This window comes from Mycteria americana, chromosome 3 (genome assembly GCF_035582795.1).
Source record: "Mycteria americana isolate JAX WOST 10 ecotype Jacksonville Zoo and Gardens chromosome 3, USCA_MyAme_1.0, whole genome shotgun sequence".
Lineage (NCBI taxonomy): Eukaryota > Metazoa > Chordata > Aves > Ciconiiformes > Ciconiidae > Mycteria > Mycteria americana.
Genome location: NC_134367.1, coordinates 56,717,639 through 56,737,763, shown reverse-complemented (window position 1 = coordinate 56,737,763; position 20,125 = coordinate 56,717,639). Strand labels below are relative to the sequence as shown.

General features: G+C 39.6%; 1 protein-coding gene across 7 annotated transcripts in view; it reads left to right on the top strand.

The window, feature by feature from the left end:
• The window catches only part of CEP85L (centrosomal protein 85L), a 158,092-nt gene that overhangs the window by 115,243 nt on the left and 22,724 nt on the right, over positions 1-20,125 (top strand). For all 7 annotated transcript variants that reach the window (XR_012775243.1, XM_075498626.1, XM_075498627.1 and 4 more), the window contains one exon: positions 7,506-7,627. Coding sequence is in view for 6 of the 7 variants with exons in the window: in XM_075498626.1 (XP_075354741.1) it covers positions 7,506-7,627 (122 nt within the window). In the remaining variant the exon portion in view is untranslated. The remainder of the gene's footprint in view (positions 1-7,505; positions 7,628-20,125) is intronic.

Genomic DNA, 20,125 nt, shown 5'->3' with positions numbered 1-20,125 from the left:
GGGAGAGTGTAGGACTAGGGCTGTCAGAAGGGGGCTGAAAGGTATGAATGTTTGAAGTGGTGAGAAGGGGCAGGAGAACAGGCCCCCTCCCTTTGAAAGCAGTGTAAATTTATGCCATGTTTAAGCGACTATGCAGTTGCTATCAAAACCCTGTAACTATGCCATCGGTAGCAAAACTTCTTCTTTTTTTTTTTTTTTTTTAATATTTTTTTCCTCTGTGGTGAATAGCATACCTGACCTTAGCATTTGTTTTCTCCCATCTCTCTTAGTATCCCAGCAACCATACTTGCTATGCTTTGCACTTAATTCATTTGTAAGCTATTGTGGTAAGGGATCATGTCTTCCTCTCTTGCTGTGGTTATCAAACCTGACCTTGATAAAGTTCTGAAGCCTCAGCTGCAGTATAAACAATGCTGGGGAAGAAGTAAATGTACAAATAACAGTAACTTGTAGGACAATCAAATTCCTCCCTGGCTTATGTGGGTCAAGTCCGTGAGGTCTCTAAAAAAGTATGTAATGCCTTGTGTGTAGTGGGGATTTCATTTGTGAAGGAGGCTTCGACAAACGTTCTTGAAAAAGGTTTAATGGCTAGAGGGAATGCTGCTTTTAGGAGGCATTTTAATGCTCTTACTGTTTATTCTTTTCCTTTTTGAGAGCTCTCCACTTTCTGAAAGATAGGATGATCGTGGTGTTGTCTGTAAATAGTCAGCATTAGCATTTTAATTTTTTATTGGAAAAGCTTTAAAAAGTTATCAGATGGAATAATGCAGTTCCACCTAACAGAAGAGAGGCGCGTTGGCCCCCCCTTGCAGAACAGAACAACTCATTATTGTTATTTTAAACACTTGCTGCAAAGAGGAGGAGCAGGTTAGTGCACTAGCAAAAGACTTCATGTGCTTGCTCTGTAAAGCCCTGTATGATAATTGCAATGCCAAACTGAATGGGTCTGATTCTATAATGGCAAAAAACCCACGTGAAAATGGCAGAGGGGGTGTGTGGGAATTGTCCTTTTGTTGTTGTATTGTTTAGCCAATTTTGAGACTCCAAATTACCAACACTTATTTAGACTACTGAAAACAGAGGTAACACTTACTGCATCTGTCACGCTGGCTGCTTATTCTGTAGAAATCCTTTGTGTAGTGTCCATGTAGTTCAACTGTGGCTATATATTTTTAAGGTGAGCCCTTTCTTAAATGAGTTTTGTTCTTGTTTTTCAGTCTATGAGGTTGGAGCTGCCTAACTGTGAGTTAGGTAGTGTAGTGGCATAGTGTAGTCAGTTCTGTCCTTAGTCACACATATGTGGTCCCAGCATAATTTAACCCTAACACTGAGAAGAAGTCCTGATGCGTCATCAAGTAAGGACTGGCTTGCTCTTCAGCTCCTAAAATTTATTCAGTGTAGATCCTAAAATCTTAAAATCTGAATCTTCTTTTAGCTGTTTGTGAGGTGCTTTTGCTACTTTTCTCCTTTTTAGTTTGGTGGGATGGGTTGTTTGTTGTTTTTTTTCTCTCCTGATACTCTCATCCCAAATTGTCATGTCTCAATTTTCATTCCATCACCCCTGGTTTGTATGGATTCTCAGCCTAGGAAACAAAGTATTTGCTGGCTGATTTCATGTCTCTTCAGCCTTTGTGGTATTTAGCTCTTTACTCATAAATCACTCTTTCTAAGCTTTTTAATCATTAGAGTTGCTCTTCTTTGAACATGTTCTACTGTTTCAGTGACTTTCTGGTAGTACAGTGATTTTCTGGTAGTACAGCCTAGAACCGAACATATTCTTCCAGCTGGGTTTATGCCAGAGCTATTTAAAGTCACTGTCTTACTCCTTTCCTCACCCTCTTTCTTTGTGACCTGACATATCATATATAGGCAATCCAGCCTTGCATTAAGCTGATTTTCAGGCAGGTTAAATTGTGAACTCCTGTCAAGTTTATTCTCCCTGTTACTTGTGGTCCCTCTTAGGTTAATTACTTTGCAGGTTGCATGTCTGTGTAAAGTACGTGTTCGGGAATTTTTTCCAAGCCTTATTGATTTTTTGATATTTTTTTTCTGTGCTGGATTTCACCACTTGCTGTTGGCATGCTAACCTCTCTATGATACGTCTGTATTTCTCAGTACCTCACTATTTGATGATGTTTCAATTTTTATTTTAATGATGTCCTCCTCCTCATTAAAAATTCCCCAAAGAATGCCACGTGTACCATGGCTGAAGCAAGCATGCAAGGACATGATTAGATGTTCTCTCCCCCATGACTGCTGGAGATTTGTGAAAGTATAGCAAAATGTGAAACAGCCTAGGTGTTGCTGCCAAGAATTGTAGTGATTATATCCTGCTGAGCAGAAACACTGTCTTCCCTAAATGGCAAAGATGGAACAGAGTGAAGTGGTAAGTAGGTGGTGGTGACCACAAGTCTGGATTTTGTGAATCAGTCCATAGCCTTGTTTTTACCCATCTGGGAATCTGTTATAATGCTTCTTTTCGGCTGTTCTTTGTAGTGCATTTCAGCAAGGCCCAGCCTCTTTCTATAGAAATGATTCCTTGCCTTGCTTTTAAAGTGATTTAAAATTAGGGCCTGATTCCATGGTTGTGGCCTCCTCTTGCTTTTCTTGCATGAGAGCCACTAGCCCTGTCGTGTTTTGCTGGCAAGAAGACAGATGATCCTCCGGGACTGTCTGAATTATGGGAGCTGTTGTGAGCTGAAACACTCGGCCTGATGTTAGGAAGAAATCTGGGTGGGGAGGAAAGGATGGGTAAAGCCTTCTTTCCTTACCCAGGGCGGGGAGCGTTGCAGTCACTGCTCATCAGTGACCGCTGCTCTGCCTTTACAGATCTAATCCTTTTCCCATCACAGGGGAGCAAAGAGCAAGAGGTGTCTCTGTGATAACGTGCATTTGGGCTTGCTGCTGCCACATCCACCTCTTCTTTCTCCCCCATCGCCCAGTGAGGTGGTAGGGCAAGTGCCATGTCCCTGAGGTGCAGCCCGTGGGGGCACTCGTATTTGTTTCCTCCACTGTCAGTCAAACAAAAGGAACCGTTTGCGTTCCTGCTGACATTGGTTGTGCTGAATCTTTGCCTTGGATTAGCTGTGGATGCATGGAATTCTCTTTCTCCTGAATAATGAATGCCTGTAAAATGCAGCAAGAGGAGAATGCTACCTACAGAGGGGGTGTTAAGATAGCGTAGGGCAGTGCAAGCAGTTGGCCAAAAGGGATCATTCACTTAGCATAACTTTTGGCACTCTGCTAGCTGTTAGTAGTGGGCTGTGAAAACTTTACAGTTGTAGCGTAGACAGTGCTAAATTATTTAAACTGCAATTTTCAGGAAAAATCCATTGCTTTTTTTTTTGAGATGAGCTATCATTTTGACATTTTTGGACTCCACCTTTACTTTGCAGTACAGCATGTTACGTGGAACGCTGTGCTACTCTGTGTGCTGAGACACTGAACTGCTTCAGGCAGAAACTACAAGCATGTTTGGAGAAGATAATTTTAATTAGCACAATTAAAAACCCAGCCATTGTTGGCCTAAGTTATCCAAATGTTGTTACCCTGCAGTCTAGAGAAAAATTATTTTCCCACTGTTAAGAAACATGATGGAATCAGTCAGCAATGTGTGTTCCAGCAATAAATATTTGCATATAGGCTAGTACAGCAAAGATTTTTTTATTTTATTTTTTTTCCCAGCAGCTAGCTGTGCCTCAGCACTGACTTGAAGCCTTGCCAGGTCTTGAAAGTCAAGGCCAAGCCCTTGTCAAAAAACAAGCTAGCGAGGACCTTTGGACGCCACTGTGCAAAGGATACTGTTTTCACTGAACAGATGTTCTCAGTCCAAGGCTGATACTCTTGGAAGAGGTGCCAGGCGACAAAAATAGTTGTATTTTCTAGGGCAGATGGAAAAGAATGCCGTGTGTTTCAAGCTGGTGCTTTATTTTGTAGTTGTGGAGGATTCAAGTTGAGGACTTCAAGTTCTGGATGGCTTTCTGTATATGAGTCCTAAAAGTGTATCTTGCTCCCACTATTTGGTTTGATGTCCTTAGGAGACAAAATACTCAAATGTAAGTGGACCACCTGTGTGTTACCACACCATTCAAAGCAGCTAGAAAGCTGTTTGGAGTAGTCAACACCATGTGCTTATAAATGAGTGAAATGTCTTGTTATTCTAGGAAGCGTGAAGAAGTATTTTTAGCATATTCTCTTTTTTTTAAATTGGCTGAAACATGATCTCAGAAACAGAAACAGAAATTTGTTGTTGTTTTCATCTGTTTAGAGTGACAAATTGAAGCACACAGTTGTAATACAAAATAATATTTTATTTGTTGTTACATATGTATATACAGAATGTATATACTCCATAAGATCAGATATAGTCCAAAGCCAAAAGCATCTCGGTCAGTCAGCTAAGGAGGCCTTATATATTAGATTTTTTTTAGAAAAAAACCACAGTATCATTAGCATCTAATTGACAAAATAATACTCTGTTCTTAACTTTGCAAAACTCATTGCCTTGCTTTGCAGCAGCCTTAATATTTAATTAACTTCCTGTATAGTCACTTATCGTACCAAAGTTGAAGGGTTTCTTTCTAATTGTAGTGCAAACTATTAAGTTTGGAAAGGTGCTAGATTGAAGTAATATGCTTGCTTTGAAGAATTGTGCTAGAGAAACCACTGGTGGCTTCCAAAATGTTTTCAGTTAAGATGGATTCATATTTAAATAGTTGTCTTTAATCTCTCCATTTTTATAGTTCAGTCTTAAAGACAAAATTCACCTTGCTCAATAAATGGGTTGATTTGGCTTTATAAAGCCATATATTTCCTGTTTATCATGTCAAACCCTTGTGGGTTGTTTCTTTTGGGTAGAGATGGAATTTCTGGCTCTGAAAAGTAAGGATCTAATCCCAAGTGCATTAAGGACTGTTTCTTTCTCTTTTTTTTTTTTTGACTGTAGCGTAATGGTATTGAGGTGGATATAGAAAAGCATTTTTCAGCACTATAGTGGGAGAAGCAAAGGAAAAAATGTCATGACACAAAGTACAGTGATAGTTCCTGATGTTGTCACTTTATACTGCATGACATGGCATATGTGACCAAGAGAGACTTTCACTGAAATAGTTTTGTGCTGGTACCCATTAATTCAGCCAGTCACGTGGATAACTGTAATACAGAACAATATGTGACAATCCTAAGGTATTCTGTAAGCACCAAACATGACTTTGAAGTTATCTGGTCTGGATTGAGTGACTCAGGCAAAATGAATTTTAGATTCATTGATCCTTAAAGACTCTACATATGTATTAAAGGAAGAATCAAGACTTGGTATCTTTCCTAAGTTTTATTAGACCGCTGCCCAAACCAAAAAAAGCCAAGGTGATATCACCAGTTTAGGATTTTTTAATGCTAATATTGATCATTGTACATGAAAAATGAAGGAAGGCAACTGCTAAATCGATCGCAAATGTTAATAAATGGGTGGTAGATCTTAATCCAAGCAGCACTTAGCGTTGCCATGCCTTGCCTCCCAATAGAGTGCAGTGCCATCTTTAATGTAATTTCCTTGAACAAGCATAGGTTTAACGGACTGACTTACTAGAAATTGCAGATGTGACAAATTTTGTTCCCACAAAACTTTCAAACCTAGAATATGCTTCAGTAAGCAGTTGTATCAGGCACTTTTTTAGGTGCAACAATTGAGAGAATTTTCAAATGTTTTCTGTGGTTTTTTATTGCTTGTGGGATGTAATCATGAATGAGCATGAGATAAGAAATATTAACCATAGTCATCAATCAGTGAACCATTTTGAGAGAAAATTTGATATTAATATTATTTCACATTTTACTTTTCCTCAAAAAGCGCTGTTTATCCAGTCAATATGGCCTTTTCAGTAAAGATACAGTGCTTGATATTGTCCGGCAAGGAACACAGTCAATATTTTCAGTGTGTCTTTGGCCAGAAATTGGCATGAAGTGTTTAATGTGTAGAATTGTTGATGTTTTGTTTTTTTTTTTTTTTAAATCATTCATAACTGATTTTACTATTGAAGCTATCCAGTTTATTAAGCAAAGGAGTTATTCCCTGAAACGGATGAATTGGACTTGGGGACGGTGGTGGTGTGTGTGACAGTCTTGAAAGATTTTAGAACTAGTAAGTCTTGTCATCTTCTATCTGGTTTGAAGTTATAAATTAAAAGAGGGAAAATGTGTTTCTGTCCATTTTATCAATGAGCAAGCTAGGGATGAAACTGAACTAGACTGAATGGGAAAAAATACTTTTTTCAGCTTACAGAAGAGACCACAGCTGTCAGGAGTTTTTTCCTGACTTCAGAACACCATGGTGTGGGGGTTTAGGCAATGAATTCTCTCCATTCAGTGTTATAATTCACAGTAAAGCTTTGACCAGAAGCATGGACTGCTTGACAGTTGTTTACCTAATTTTAATTGTTGATGATATGTCTTGGTCTTAATACAGTTTATTGTAACTTCAAATGAAATTTAAAAAATTTTAGAGCAATACAAGTAAAAATGTCCTAAAATCTATTTAAACTTAAAAAAAATACAGCCATATTTTCACTTTTTTTTTTTCCCTTCTGCTCTCTTCCAAAACCATAAAACATAGTCCAGATGCCTCCCAGATAATAAAAAGAGAAATCTTTTTTTCAGTGATTAAAAAACTGGTGGAAGATTAGATGATACCTCATGGCAGCTGATGCTGGGATCCCTCAGTCTAATCACAGAAGTTCTAACTTAAACCTTCCCTTATGTGAATTCCTGATACAAATATTTGTAATACTTTTTCTATTCTGAGTATAAAAATTTTCTTGATTAAACATCCCAGTTAGTTGTTTACTTTTCTTCCAAACCCTAATGTTGTTGATTCATATTCAGTTCAACTGTCATCCTCAGTTTGTTGTGAGATATATAGCCTGGCTTTTGTGAAGGTGAATGGAAAGCCTGAAACCTGTTACTTGTGAAACTTTTATTCTTGGAAGCAGTTAGAATTTAACCAGAATTATATTCCCATGTTCTATATTTTAAATGCACACACATCTAGGGGAATTTCTCTTTCTCTATGTGCTAAAGTTACAGGTGGGAGTCAAACAAGTGAAAGGAATGGTAACTGCTATCTGCAGTTATCAGCAGACCTAAAGCTATCAAGCTACCTCATTTGTAGTACTACAAGAATTGCATCAGAATATGAACATTTTGTGGTATTTGTCTTAATTATGTACTTAAATTCTAAATGAGCTTTTCATCTCAAACTGCTTTCAGAGCTATGAATTCTTTAGTAGAGAAATTATAAAATATGTTTTAAATCACTGACACCGGACTGAAGTTTGTTTCAAGAAACTTGTTTATAAATCCGATTAGTTTTCTATAAAGCAAATCTGAATTAAACCAAAAAACAAATGTTTGGTTTCTAAAACAACAAACTGCTTTGTAAATGCCCTGCTATCTAGGATATTATTTACCTTTACTGTTTTGGAGGCTAATTCTGCAATTATTTTATGCAGGTTCCGACTGGAACATCTCGTCAAAGTTACCCAGCTACCAGCTATCAGGACTTCAGCAACTGGGAATCTTTAATGAAAATTAAAGAGGGGCTGCTAAGACAGAAAGAGATTGTGATCGATCGGTGAGTAACCTGCTCCTGCTGCATTGATTAGATTACATGATGTAAAAGCTATGATGTAGAAACTGACTTTCAGAAGAGCTGCTTACTCAGTAAAGTTGTTAGGTTCCAGTCCAGCAAATACTTATGCACAAATATGTGGGAGCTAATCCTTGCTAGGAGAAGAGACTGACTGCTGGCTAAAAGTCTTTTACAGAATTGGAAATTTACTTAGGGGTTTAATGCCTCTGCAATGGAAGAGGGAGAGTGAGACCAACCGCCATTTTTGCCGTCAGCTTCCCCACTTTAGCTTCTTACCAGTCTGGGGGTTTGTATCGACATCTTTCTGCTTGTACAGGTCTTGGAAGTGACTTGCAAGATGAAAATTGGTAAACTGCATTGCCCTGACTTTCTTTTCCATGACAAGTACAGAAATACAATATATTTGAAGCCTGTTGATAAAGCTTTGAAAAATTGGCCTTTGCAGTAACATTCAGTGGTAAAATCCTATTCAAATTCTCATACAAATTATTCAGATAATAAAATGTTAAATCCAGGATCTGTATGTCAGTAAATACATTGCTTCTTATTAAAATTGCTATCAATCTGAAATGGCCCTTGGCAGCAGCTCACTGCTGTTAAATTTCTAGTATATCTGAAGTAATTTCTGGAGTTCTTGATGTTTGGATAAAATGAAGCCTTGACGAGGAAAATGTGCTTTTAATAAAGGGCTGGAGCTTAATGAAGCTTACAGTAAATTAGCAGTTGTCATCAGGAGCTGCGGAGTTTGGATGTAGGACATTTAAGAAGGGCATTTTTATATTTGACACAATTATCATTTGGCTTAGTCTGTGTTTTAATAATAAACTCTTGGCTTGTGGCTGGAAGAGGAGTGGTTGTTCTGATCTTGAAATAGTTGTGCTCTCTTACTGATACTTTGCTCCACAGCATGAGAACTGTGTAAAGCAGGTGTGTGTCGATCATAGGAATGTTGGGCATCCATTATGAATGTTTTTATATTTCATCTAGCAGTTCCTCTCTTTTAATGGGTGGAGGTAGACAACTTGGGCATAATTTACTTTGGGACCAGGAGAACTATGCTTGTGCAAGATCTGTTCCTTCCTCTATTGCAACAGAGCAAGGAATTGCAGTGGTTTAAGGTGTTTCTGTCTCCTAGCAATCTGGCCAGTACCTCTGCTGGCATTGTAGTGATGAAAGTTGGCATCAGCTTCCCCAGTTTGATGTGGCATATTAGTGTGCGTTTACCTGCCTCTGCAGCTGAAGATCATACGCAAAGTTACGAACTGCAGCAGCTGAGGCACGGGCACACCATCCCACTCTGCCAGCTCTCCTGCAGAGGTGGTGATCTCCCAAAGGGATAAGCAGTTAAAATGGAAACATCCTTAACTGTTGCTTAAATCTCCTCTGTCAGAGCCTTTTGGTCAGCTGCTTAAAGGCTGTCTAAATTACAGTGGTTTTTTCAGGCTTGCTGTATCAGTAGTAACGCTGTGTAACCTGCAGCCCACCTCTTGGGGCCCAGGCTGTCAGCAGCATTTCTAAGTGCGTTGCCCGTGATGGCTAGGGACAGTCTTTGGTGCCTCTGCTGAGCATACCATCCTCTGCACTCTACATGAAGGCTTGTTATATGATGGCAACTAAAAAAACAGTTCACGTTATTCTTCTCACACTGGAAATGTGTTTACAGTCAAGGGTGAAGTTTCTGAAGTGACGGTTTGTAACGTAGTTGCCTGCTAACATTACTTGATACTGTCCATATTGAGGAAGAAAAGCTATTTCTTGATAGCCAATGGCAGTGTGTTGGTTCTTTTTTTGTACAAGTCATACTTTCGTGTGACTTAATGATAGCGAATACAGTTCTTTCTGGATTTCTGACCAGAAGTCAGTTGAGCTGATTCCTTTTCATTCAGCTGAAAAGGCAAAATACACTCTGGAAGCTATTGAAGCAAAACAAAGACCACTTAGTGATGTTACAGTCATTTCCTTTAAGTAGACACTTGGTGTTACAGTTAAGCGTGTTGTAAATTATAATAATGCAGTATAATAATACATCACAGAAAAGCCTTTTTTTTTTAATATTGAGCCTCCATTTGGGCAAAATATTTGCCTTAAAAGTTATTACTTTAAAATGAAATAAAATTACTTAGATGGTTTGTATTATTTAAAATTAGACAAAGTGATGTTGTATATTTAGAAAGATTTTACAACAGGTTGTTTTTTTTTTTTTTTTTTTAAGAAGAGGTAGTGTTTTCTGACAAAAATATTTTTGGTTTCACTCATGGAGAAAATGGTACATAGCTGCTGTCCAGAATCCTAGAAATAGAACTCCATTATAAAGCACTAGTGTTATATTTCTTATTAGATGGGGTATTAATAAGACCTAAGTGTGAATAATACCTTTCTTCAAGGCACTAAGCAAAAATCTGATATTATCCATGTTTAACATGTGGGGACACAAGGCCTTGCCACTGAAAGTCAAGATGACGTTTGGGAGTAAACTTAAGTCTTCCAGCTCCTGGTCTTCCTGAGCTTACTTTAAACTTCTTTTCAGAATTTGAATTTATTTGGGAATAGTGACCTAAAATAAAAATAGAAAGTTTGCTGAAGTGTGGTTAATTAGGATTCAAGATGGTGGTAGTTAAATTACAGAATTTACGCTTTCAGGAAGTAGAGGAGGAATTCTTTTGTTGACTGAGGTTTGGTAGCAGGAGCTTGCTGAGAAGGCCCTTCCTACCTGTGGTTCTGAGGGAGTTTTAAAAGGTGTGGTCTCCTTAAGTCACGTCTCATGCTGAATTTACCAGCTGGTAACTGGAGGATGCCAGCAAGACTTGTTTAATTGTGGGGGGACAGAAGCTTGGGAGAGATGCCTGGAAGCCGGAGGAGCAGGATAGCAGCCGGTGTGGTGCTCCAGACCCAGCTGTTTGCTGCTGACAGGGACAAGGAACAGCTGGATGAAAAGAAGCACGTGGGAACACCCTTCTCTTGCCCTTGTCACCAGCCTCCCTTTCAACCCCAGGGTCATTACCCAGTTTTTTTAAGGTTAAACCCTCTTCTGTTGGGAATTGCACCGGGGCCCTGCTAATCTGGGAGATGGAGGAGATTAACATCACTTTGCACCACACACCTTGTTCTGCATAGCGATGCTTAAATCTATTGATAAGTAGAAAATGGAGGCTCTGTACGGGGCAGTATCCTTAAGCTGTTCTACCTTTATCTTGTTAAGAAAAGGAGGAGGGGCAGGAGAAGGAAAGAGAAACCTGCTACCTGCTTCCCTTCTTTCCACACAATGATAACAAGGCAACAAAAATCCAGCCCTTCCAGATTAGGTTATTAAACTTCCTTGTTTTGCATCGGAAATCTAGCAGTTTGGAATAGCTGCAAGCAAGTTTCAAATAGTCGTTAAAAATTATTCAAGGAATAATGCTTACAATGTAAATTATCATACTTGGATACTTTGGTATGTCACTGGAAATTCAAAGCTGTGAATAGTATTTTTAAAAATTCAAACAGCCACTTGCATCTGTGAATAGAACAAGTGGCTTGATTTTTATTCTATACCCTGTGTTGAACAGCAGATTTAGTAATAGATTAGTTAAAATTGATTTGATTTGTGTAGTCTGTATGGCATAACAAATGCATATTTTTAAATATAAATGAACAGAGTAGCATAAATGGGTGGGTTTAAAAGTGGTTTTGGTTTGCTTTTTAAAACTACTCCAGGAATCACTGCCAATTTAATGAATTAGAGCCTGAAATTGGCTTTTAAGTCTGCTGTTAAAAAATGGGATGGAGACCATACTTTTAGGAAGCGAAAACGTGGCGTGAGGAAGGGAGCCTGACGTGTGTGTGTGCACGGGATCCCAATGGCACTTTCTAAAGGTATGTGTCATGTTTTCTCCACGTAAGAGCTGTTGGTACGGGCTGTGAATAAGGACTTAAGGATTTTGTCTGTAAGAGGAAATCTGCTGCTCTAACACTTGCTAGTAGAATGTCTGTCACCTACTGTACAAAGTAATTCGATTATATCATTGCCTTACTTCTCTGGCAGTTTAGTATGTAACACTACGTTATATTTAGCACCAGAGGGAGCCAACAGTGTTTGTATTGGTTTAGAAAATTACAGCATCACATTTTAATTCTTTGTGTTGCTCCTCTGTTCAGTACATTCACAACACTGAAATTACAGTGTTTGGTAGAATTGCGAATGTCTCTTGAGACTGGCCAGCCACTGTAGATGTCTCTAGTGTGGTCCTGGCACTGTTTGTTTGGCAGGGACTGCATGTAGGGGGTATATGAATAAATGCCAAATATCTGAACATGTGACATAAGCTGCTGAGAATAACACTGTGCATGCAGTGTTCTCCTCCAGACAGCTTAAGCGCATTTGAACAGCTTTTTAAGGAAAGGTAGATACAGAAGTATAATTTTAGTGAATAGCTGTCATTCCTCAGGGCATAATAACATTTACATTCTTAAAACAGTTGCTAAATCATTAGCTTTCCATCCATAGCTGAATTATGCTTAGACATTTTCATTGGGACAATAGAATTAGATTTTCTTAGCCTTGTGTCAAATTGTCCTGACTTCAGTAGTTGACATCAAACTGTATGTGCTCTGAGTGCTCGTGTTACTGCTAGTGTAAAGCTGTAATTCTTTTAATTTGGGATCGTCTGTTAAGATCTGCAGCATTATCATATCCACATGAGTGATAATTTGACATCATTTTTGAGGGAGCTTTGAGGGAGTCACCCAGGGTTGAGCGCATGCATATATAACTGGGAGTCCTGTGCAGGCAGTAGGGCTGTGAGGAACCTCTTCCTCGAAGTGTCTTGCTGTGTAAAACATTCTTTGCTTGCAATAATAGCTTGAAAAAGATGCGTTTTTCTTTTTCTGATATCACCAATCATCCAGGTAACTTGTGGTTGAGGCTTTTATATCTTGGGCTGCTGAACTTTCAGGAAGATTTTGTTACAGAGTAATTATTTTAGCAGTTTTAAAAGTTCACCTTTTCAGAGGTGAATACTAGTACTATCGATGAAATGGAATTTGTTAACATTAATTTTCACATAATAACCTAAATCTTGGCAGTAATGAGAGGACGTAGGGCTAGAAAGGACCTCTCTAACCTATCTGCCAGGCCCTCGGGAGGACAAGCTGTAGTGGTGTCACTCCTGGTAGATGTCTTTGCTATTGCAGATAACAATAGCAGATGTTCTACACCCTTTCTGGGTTGGACAGTTGTTGGTGATTAATTAGCTGAAACATTAGAAAACCTCTCCTAATGTGACTTTGTCTTTCCTCTTAGGTCATGTTTTCTAGACCTCTGGTAGCTTTTGTTATTCCTTGAGATCTCTCCCAATGATTCGTACATCTTCCCTGAAGTGTTCAAACTGGCCAGTCGAGGCCTCCCTCTGGCTGAGCACTCGTCTCTCTTAGAGGCTGTGCTTGTGTGGTGTTTGCTTTTTGCAGTGCAATGTTGTGTAGTTTTGGTCAGCTGAGACCCCAGATCCTTTTCTGTGGAACTGGTGCCAAGCTGTTTTCTGTTCTGTAGATTTAAATATTTTTAGGAAGTTGTAGTATTTGGCAGAGCTGAGAACAGCAGGGGAGGTGCAAAGCTTGCTGTGTATTTGTCCTGTCAGGAGACTGCAGAAGTCGAAAACCTCCCACTGTGGGAGGGAGGGTGCAGTCCTCTGTCTGAGCAGACAGTTGTGTCTGTGTCCCACTCATGCCTCACACCCCCTTGACTAAGTAGCCCAAAGCATTTGAGAAAGTAGAGTACAGTTGCTGACTGTGTTCTTGCCTGCCTTGCTTCGGCACTAGCTTAAGTCCCATGGGTCAGGCTAGCATTTCAAACTTCTATGCAATTCAGAAAAGTAATTTAAAAAATAAAACTCCATCCAGAACAGAGATCACCTCTTGACTCCCAGAGGTAGTGTTCCCATCTTCTCTTCTAGATAAATTCTCCTGTGACTGGTGGAAAGGTAGTATTCACTTTGAACTGCAGGCTCTTAATTTCACCAAAAAACCAGACTTTATTGCACAGGAAATTTGAGGTTGTCTTTTCTTATGAGCTTTGCTGATGTTGGAGTTCTTTGGCATTATCTTCCAAATTACGGAAAATGTCTTCGCATTGTTTTTAGGAATTTGTTTACTACTGATCTCTTTCCCTATCAGTACTCTGCACATTTGGACTTGTGGTCCCAAGAGATCATGCCTTTAAAACAAAGGGATATAAAAATTAGTATCCAACTTCTTAAGCAACAAAACAAAGCAGGATACCTCCAGCTGCAGTGTGGAATAAATTATACTTGTAATACTGAAGGATCCATATTATATTTTATTTTGCATCCCGATTCTGAGGAAGTCTGCTCAGGCATTTTCACCTAAAGCCACTCTTTCTCGTTAACTCATGACTTTTGAAGGTAAGCATCAATTGCCGTTTGATTTATTATAAAGTTACTAGTGTACCTTCTGTGGTGGAGGGAGCTCTATTCTGAAGTCCCTGAAGTGTTTGAAGATAGTGGACCTGTATCTTGGTGTGTAGTGTGGAACTTAGATTTACACTAATTTAAGTCTCTTAAAAGTTGAGGGGAGGAAGTGCTTCGCTGGCAGATGTGGGTTTCTAAAGGCTCTTTCATGTTAGAGTAAGTGAGGGGTAAGATGGCTTTATAGAGAACAGATGAGTTGGTCCCAGGTTGAAGAAAATGTGGTTCATTTCCAGACGAATGCACATGTGAGTGTCTGTGTAAGCACATGTCCACAGTTCACTTGTCCTGTGTGAATATGAGAAAATGATGTGAATGTCAGATATGTCGTACTCATGTTTTTGAGACATACAGAGAAGCAATTTGTATATTAAGCAGTTTGTTTATTATTAATGCTGGTCTCTGAAGACAGTCCAGGCTTGTGCATGTTGAGCTGAGTGCTATTCTCTGCTGTCCCACATCCTTTGCACTGACTTGAGCTTTCAAAGGGGATTGTTTGAGCTAAAGGACAGAACTACAAATGAATCAAAATTGATATCTGCCCCCTCCCCCCACAATTGATACTTCACTCTTATGGCTGTAACTTTCTTTTTGCTCATTTAAATGGATCCAGTTAGTGACAAGTGGCACCAGTAGTTCTTCTCTGGATTCTAGCCAGCTTTGTAAGTAGAGTCACAGTCATTCAGGATGGGGGGAGCTTGGCTGCCATTTCATGGGGCATAGCATGTTGTCTTCGTCATGTTTGTCTGCAGAGAATAGTGGCACAGGGAATATGCACCACCAGAAGTAGCCCCTTACTTGCCTGTGGGCAGAGAGACTGCAAATTTAGCAGGCCCATAATTGAAACGCACACATGAAGCCTTTTTTGGCCATTCCGTAGCCTGCCTTTAAGTGTTTTCTGAGTCTGACCTTTAAATGCAAATGTCCTAGTGAGGTGATGCTCTTATCACTGAGGCCAGTGTTTGGCCTGCCTTTCTCCCTTCACTGATGTGCAAAGAGCACTAACTCTTGATTGCACAGCAATGCCAGGGTGGGCCACAGCGGAGGTCCCTGTTCCAGCTGTGGCAGCTTGGCTGGGCGGTACCCACAGTGTGCCATGGAGGGGAAGGAGAGCTGCAGCAGTGCTGCCTGGACTCTTGCCTCTCCTCCTCACCAGCTCTCCCTAGTCAGTCCTTCACCTTGAGCGTCATCCCAGGCCCCCAGCTCCAGGGACCAGCCCCACAGTTTTGCTCAGGGCCAGCATTGCTTATATTACCACAAGACTGTCCCTGTGTTTTACCCCACAGCTCCTTCAACCCCAATAACTTCTCACTCTGCTCTCTCCCTTCCAGCCCCATGAGGGCCAGGGGTTCCCAGGGAGCATGAGGGGGTGGGCAGGGGGCTGTGATCCAGCGAAGTGCTGAGAGTTGACATCCAGGGCACAGGAGGGACACCAACAGCCTCTCCCCAAACAGACAGGGCAGCACAGTGTTAAGTGCATTTTCTTCTTGTTATCTGCATATACCAACTGAAAGTGAGCTGCTTATTTACAGACCTGGCTTTAGGCAAGCTAGAAACAGTTACTTGATGTTAGGGCACACTAATGGTCATTACAAGAGGAAAGGATAGCCGGTGGGCTGTTTTGCTGTTTGCAAGGGCTTAAAAAGAGTTTTTTTCCTTAGATGTGTAATTGGTTGAAAGTATTCTGGGATTTGGGGGATTACTTTTGTCCCCCATCCCCTTAGCATCAGAAAGATGGATGTTTGAACTGGATTTAATGAACCACCCTTCTTGTACCCTTGATGCTCAGAATTGACTTTCTCCCCAAACACAGTGGCATACAGGATCAAGGGCTTTTGCTTTCTTCTACAGCAAAGGACATTGGCAGAGACCTGTCAGAACCATGCTGGCATATGTCACTTCATTGGTTTCAGTCCTTTGAGCGTGGGCTTTTAGCTTCCTGATGATTGACATGCTTTGGTTTGATTTAAATTGTTGGGCTCAACACAGAGGTTACTGTGTGGGAATGGAAGTATCTGTGGCAGGTAGGAAGTCGGATAAGGAGAACTACTCTCCTTAAACACCATAAAAATAATTACACAGAATCCACATCTTAGTCAGGTAGCCTAGTCTCTAGTGCCAGCAGTTCATGTAGGGATAATAGTTGGTAATTCCGGGAGAGGTGAGAGAATGGTACAATCTGCCATGACAGGTTTTTAACTTTTCCTTTCCTACAAAGTATCATTGATCTGCAGTAGTGAAACATGACTGAAGCTTGAAATCTTGTTTACAAAAATAAAGAATGCTCGAGGAAATAGAATAAAAGGGAACAAAAGATGTGTGTGTTTTACAAGACCTGGAAGTAAGCCAACATCATTACTTTGTGAAAATAGTAGGGTTTTCCATAAATAATCTAGCTAGCATGTAAATAACTAACATGTGGGAATTGGGACAAAAGAGCTGGTTATAGAGGACCATAGAGCACGTAGCCACCACTTGAGTCATGTATGTTGGATAACCCGTCACTTCAGCTGAGTTCCCTTGGAAAGAATGTACCTGGGAGCAGCACAGGGAGGATTTGATCTCAGGATATTTATAAATTATGGCTGGAGGTTCAAAAAATGGGGTGAAAAGGCATAGTTCAGGGTATCAGTGAAATTTTTAGAAGAAAAATAACAATGGTAATAATAATAATGAAAATATAACAAGCAGGTTGCCTCTGAGAAAAAAAGCCTTAAAATCATTGTATCTGAAGAAAACTACAAGACAGTGTCTTCAGTGCAGAACTCTTCTGCAGGTAACTGCAATGGTCTTCTGTGTACCAGACAGTCTTCTCCTAGTTCAAAAGGAGTTTCAGTTCTCTTCTTGTCTTTTGCTTCTGCACCGCCACCCCCCATTCCTGGAGACAATATTAGACCTTGAGGGATGGCTGGAAAGATTTGTGCCAGAAGTGTTTGTGAAAACAGTGTTATTGGTGTCATGTTTGTATTAATCAATTGGATAGAAGAGTTAAAGTTTATACATCTTTTAATGACATTTTCTTCTAAAACATCAATTGAAATAAGGAACACTTTTAAATGTCCTTCCCAAAAGGATGTTTTTCATTCCTGCCTTTTGTGACTGACTTTTTTTTTTTTTTCTTTTTTTAAAACAAGCTTTTCTCCCCTCTGAGTCCCTTTGGTTGGTTGATGACTTTAGAGCAAGGTATTGCCTCCTTTTCTCTTCTCCTTAAATCTGAGTGTAAGGGGAAGGGATGTATTAAGACAGACACTTGAAGTGAAATAGAATATTTTCCCTTTGGACAAAGGAGCTGAATGAAACCGTGTGGGAAATCCTGTGACATTCACATAATATGCCACTAACTCTTACTTTGCCATCAACATAGAATTGTAACACTCACTCATGGAAATAAAAAGCAGGGAATTTGTGAAGGAGAATAGTTTCCATGGTACCTCGGTACAGTATTTGCATTGAACCTGGTTGCGTGAGCTGCAGTCTGGTTTCTGTAAACGCGAGTCGTGAAGGTGGGCTCCTGTCAGGTTCCCCCATGCCTTGAGCTCAGGCCACAGCCTGCACCCACTCGTACGCAGATGGCTTCTGCAATCGCAAAAGGCTGAGGAGCTCGATGTCTTGAGACTTCAGTCCTGTGTAAGACTGAGTGATTGGAAATTCCTGTGTTGAAAGTTACAGGAAAAGGACTAGATCAGAGTGATGCAGTACAGCTGTCTAACTCTAGCATCTATGGCAAAAAAAATTAAAGAAGTTAATCTTTTTTTAACACATCTTGAACCCTTGGGGAGACTTGAGGGTGTTAGCAGCTGATCAGAGAAAGGGAAGAGTGGAGGAGAGTTTCCAACATTGGTCACAGCAGTTACAGAATTTCAGTCTGCTCTAGTCTGTCCCTCTGCGAACACAGAGGATATGCATGAGATTATAAATGTTATAGCTGATAGAAGGCGAGAGTAGTGTTGCTGCCTAGAAGGTAAAATCCCTCAGTTTCAGGATTATTTATATCTGATTTGAGCCTACCCAGAGTGGCAGTTGCCATGTATCTGAGCAGAATTTTGAAAGCACCTAAATGCTGAAGGTTTTGGTTTTGTTGGTTTGGATTGGTATGGGGGTTTTTTTGGTGGGGGTTTTTTAGCTCTTTTTTTTTTTTTTTTTTTTTTTTTTTGAAAGCTCCGGGGTGATTGATTGGTAACAGGGAGGCTTCTGGGGACAGTGTTCCTGCTGCAATACCTGAGCTGTGTTTGTGATAGTGTTTGAACTTTTCTCCACTCCCTTTAAATAAAGCTCACAGCCTGTGGTTATGCAGCAGATTAATAGTAACAGCTGTGGGCTAACAGAGGATTAAAACTGTCTTAGCATATGAGAACATCAGTGATAAAATGCATCTGGTATGAAGTCTCCAAAGACTTATAGGATTGTATGTAAATAGTAAATATGTTTCTATGGTGCTTATCTTCTATTCTGCTTGTGACTGCTGGGCTGTTTTCAGAATTTTTGTTTCTGGGTGCCGTGAGGTTAATGATATTTTCAGAGAGGCGGTTATGCAGAGAGGTTGTGCAGGATCTACATAGCCTTAAAACATTTGTATGGTGTGTTCTGTTGGCAAGGTTTTATAATGGTGGAGAGTTTCATGCTTTGCAGAGTGAAAAGAAGCAAGCTAGTTAGACTCTGTGCTAGCGCAGCTCTGTTTCATCACGGATTAATTTGTCTCACCTTTTTTCCTGCAGGGATTTGGTAGGGTAGGGAAAGGATTATGAAAGGAAATATGGTAATGTAGTTCAAACTACATTGGAAGTTCAAAAATATTTTTAAAAATTTACTCCAGGCTGTAATGTTTAGTTCAGGCTATTGAAATCCCACCTGTGAAGGAAGGCACTGCTAAGATACAGTCAGCCACAAACAGAAAATCATGTAGTGCCTTCAAGGAATAAGTGACAAATGGATAAATCATTTTAAAACACATGGGGCAAAGATACTTTAATAGATCTGTCTACTAAGTAATAAGGTGATAAAAAATGAAAAATTACATCTGTTCATAGGTTAAGACAACTCATACTAAATGATTTTTGGTATTTGTGACCAAGCATGCACAGAAGTCATCAAGGCTTTATATTTTCTCATATGATTATACAAGCTCTTGGGCTCCTATAAGGTCTGTTACAAGTTAAGAGCCTAATTTTACCTAATCTTCAAATCTGCTTCTTCCAAAATAAGTTTGAAGCTTTTCATTTGTAGTGCCATTGTACAGATGCCAACCAGAACTATACAAAGTCTTTCAGTGTTACATACTCCTTTTATATTTGTACAGGCTTGTTCCATCTAGATAGTGGAATGGCAAAGGAAGCCTCAAAATCACCTGTGGTGATAGAGAATATTTTAAGATTTGCTATGGAGTCACGTAAATACATTCAGTTGCTCTGTTTTTATGAATTGCATTGAATAAATTGTTCTAAGGTACTACCAAATTGCAACTTGTTTATACTTGTTTTCCATTCATTGCTATTCTTTATAGACACAATTATAGGGAAACATAAAAAAGATGTTCTGTAGCCATGTATCATGTCTTCTGCAACATGTATAGCTTAAAAGTTTAACTTCTAATATATTCACTATTTTTGAAATATTAAATTCCTCTTGTAGACCAAATAATTGGGATACAGTTGGCTGATGACTAGCTAGGAGAATGTATGTGACTAAAATAGTCCCTTTAATTGGGTTTTCGCGTCTTATTTTTCCTCTTAAAATTTGCTGTTGGCATCTTTTCAACTAATAAATCTTTGGTATTAGTTTGTAGATTGTGTAATACGTGTTTTGTATACTCATGATAACATTTCTGACATGCTCTTCCTAAACACAACCCTCCCCAAATTTAAAAAAAAAAAACAAACCAACTTTGATCTTTTTCTGTACTTTTAGAGGATTTGCTTTTCCAGTGTGTGCACAGGCAGGTTTTTTCCCTTGAAGTTAACCTGTATTTGCCACTTATCCACTTATCTCCTCTTAAGATTGGGTTTAGTCATCTCGGTTCAGC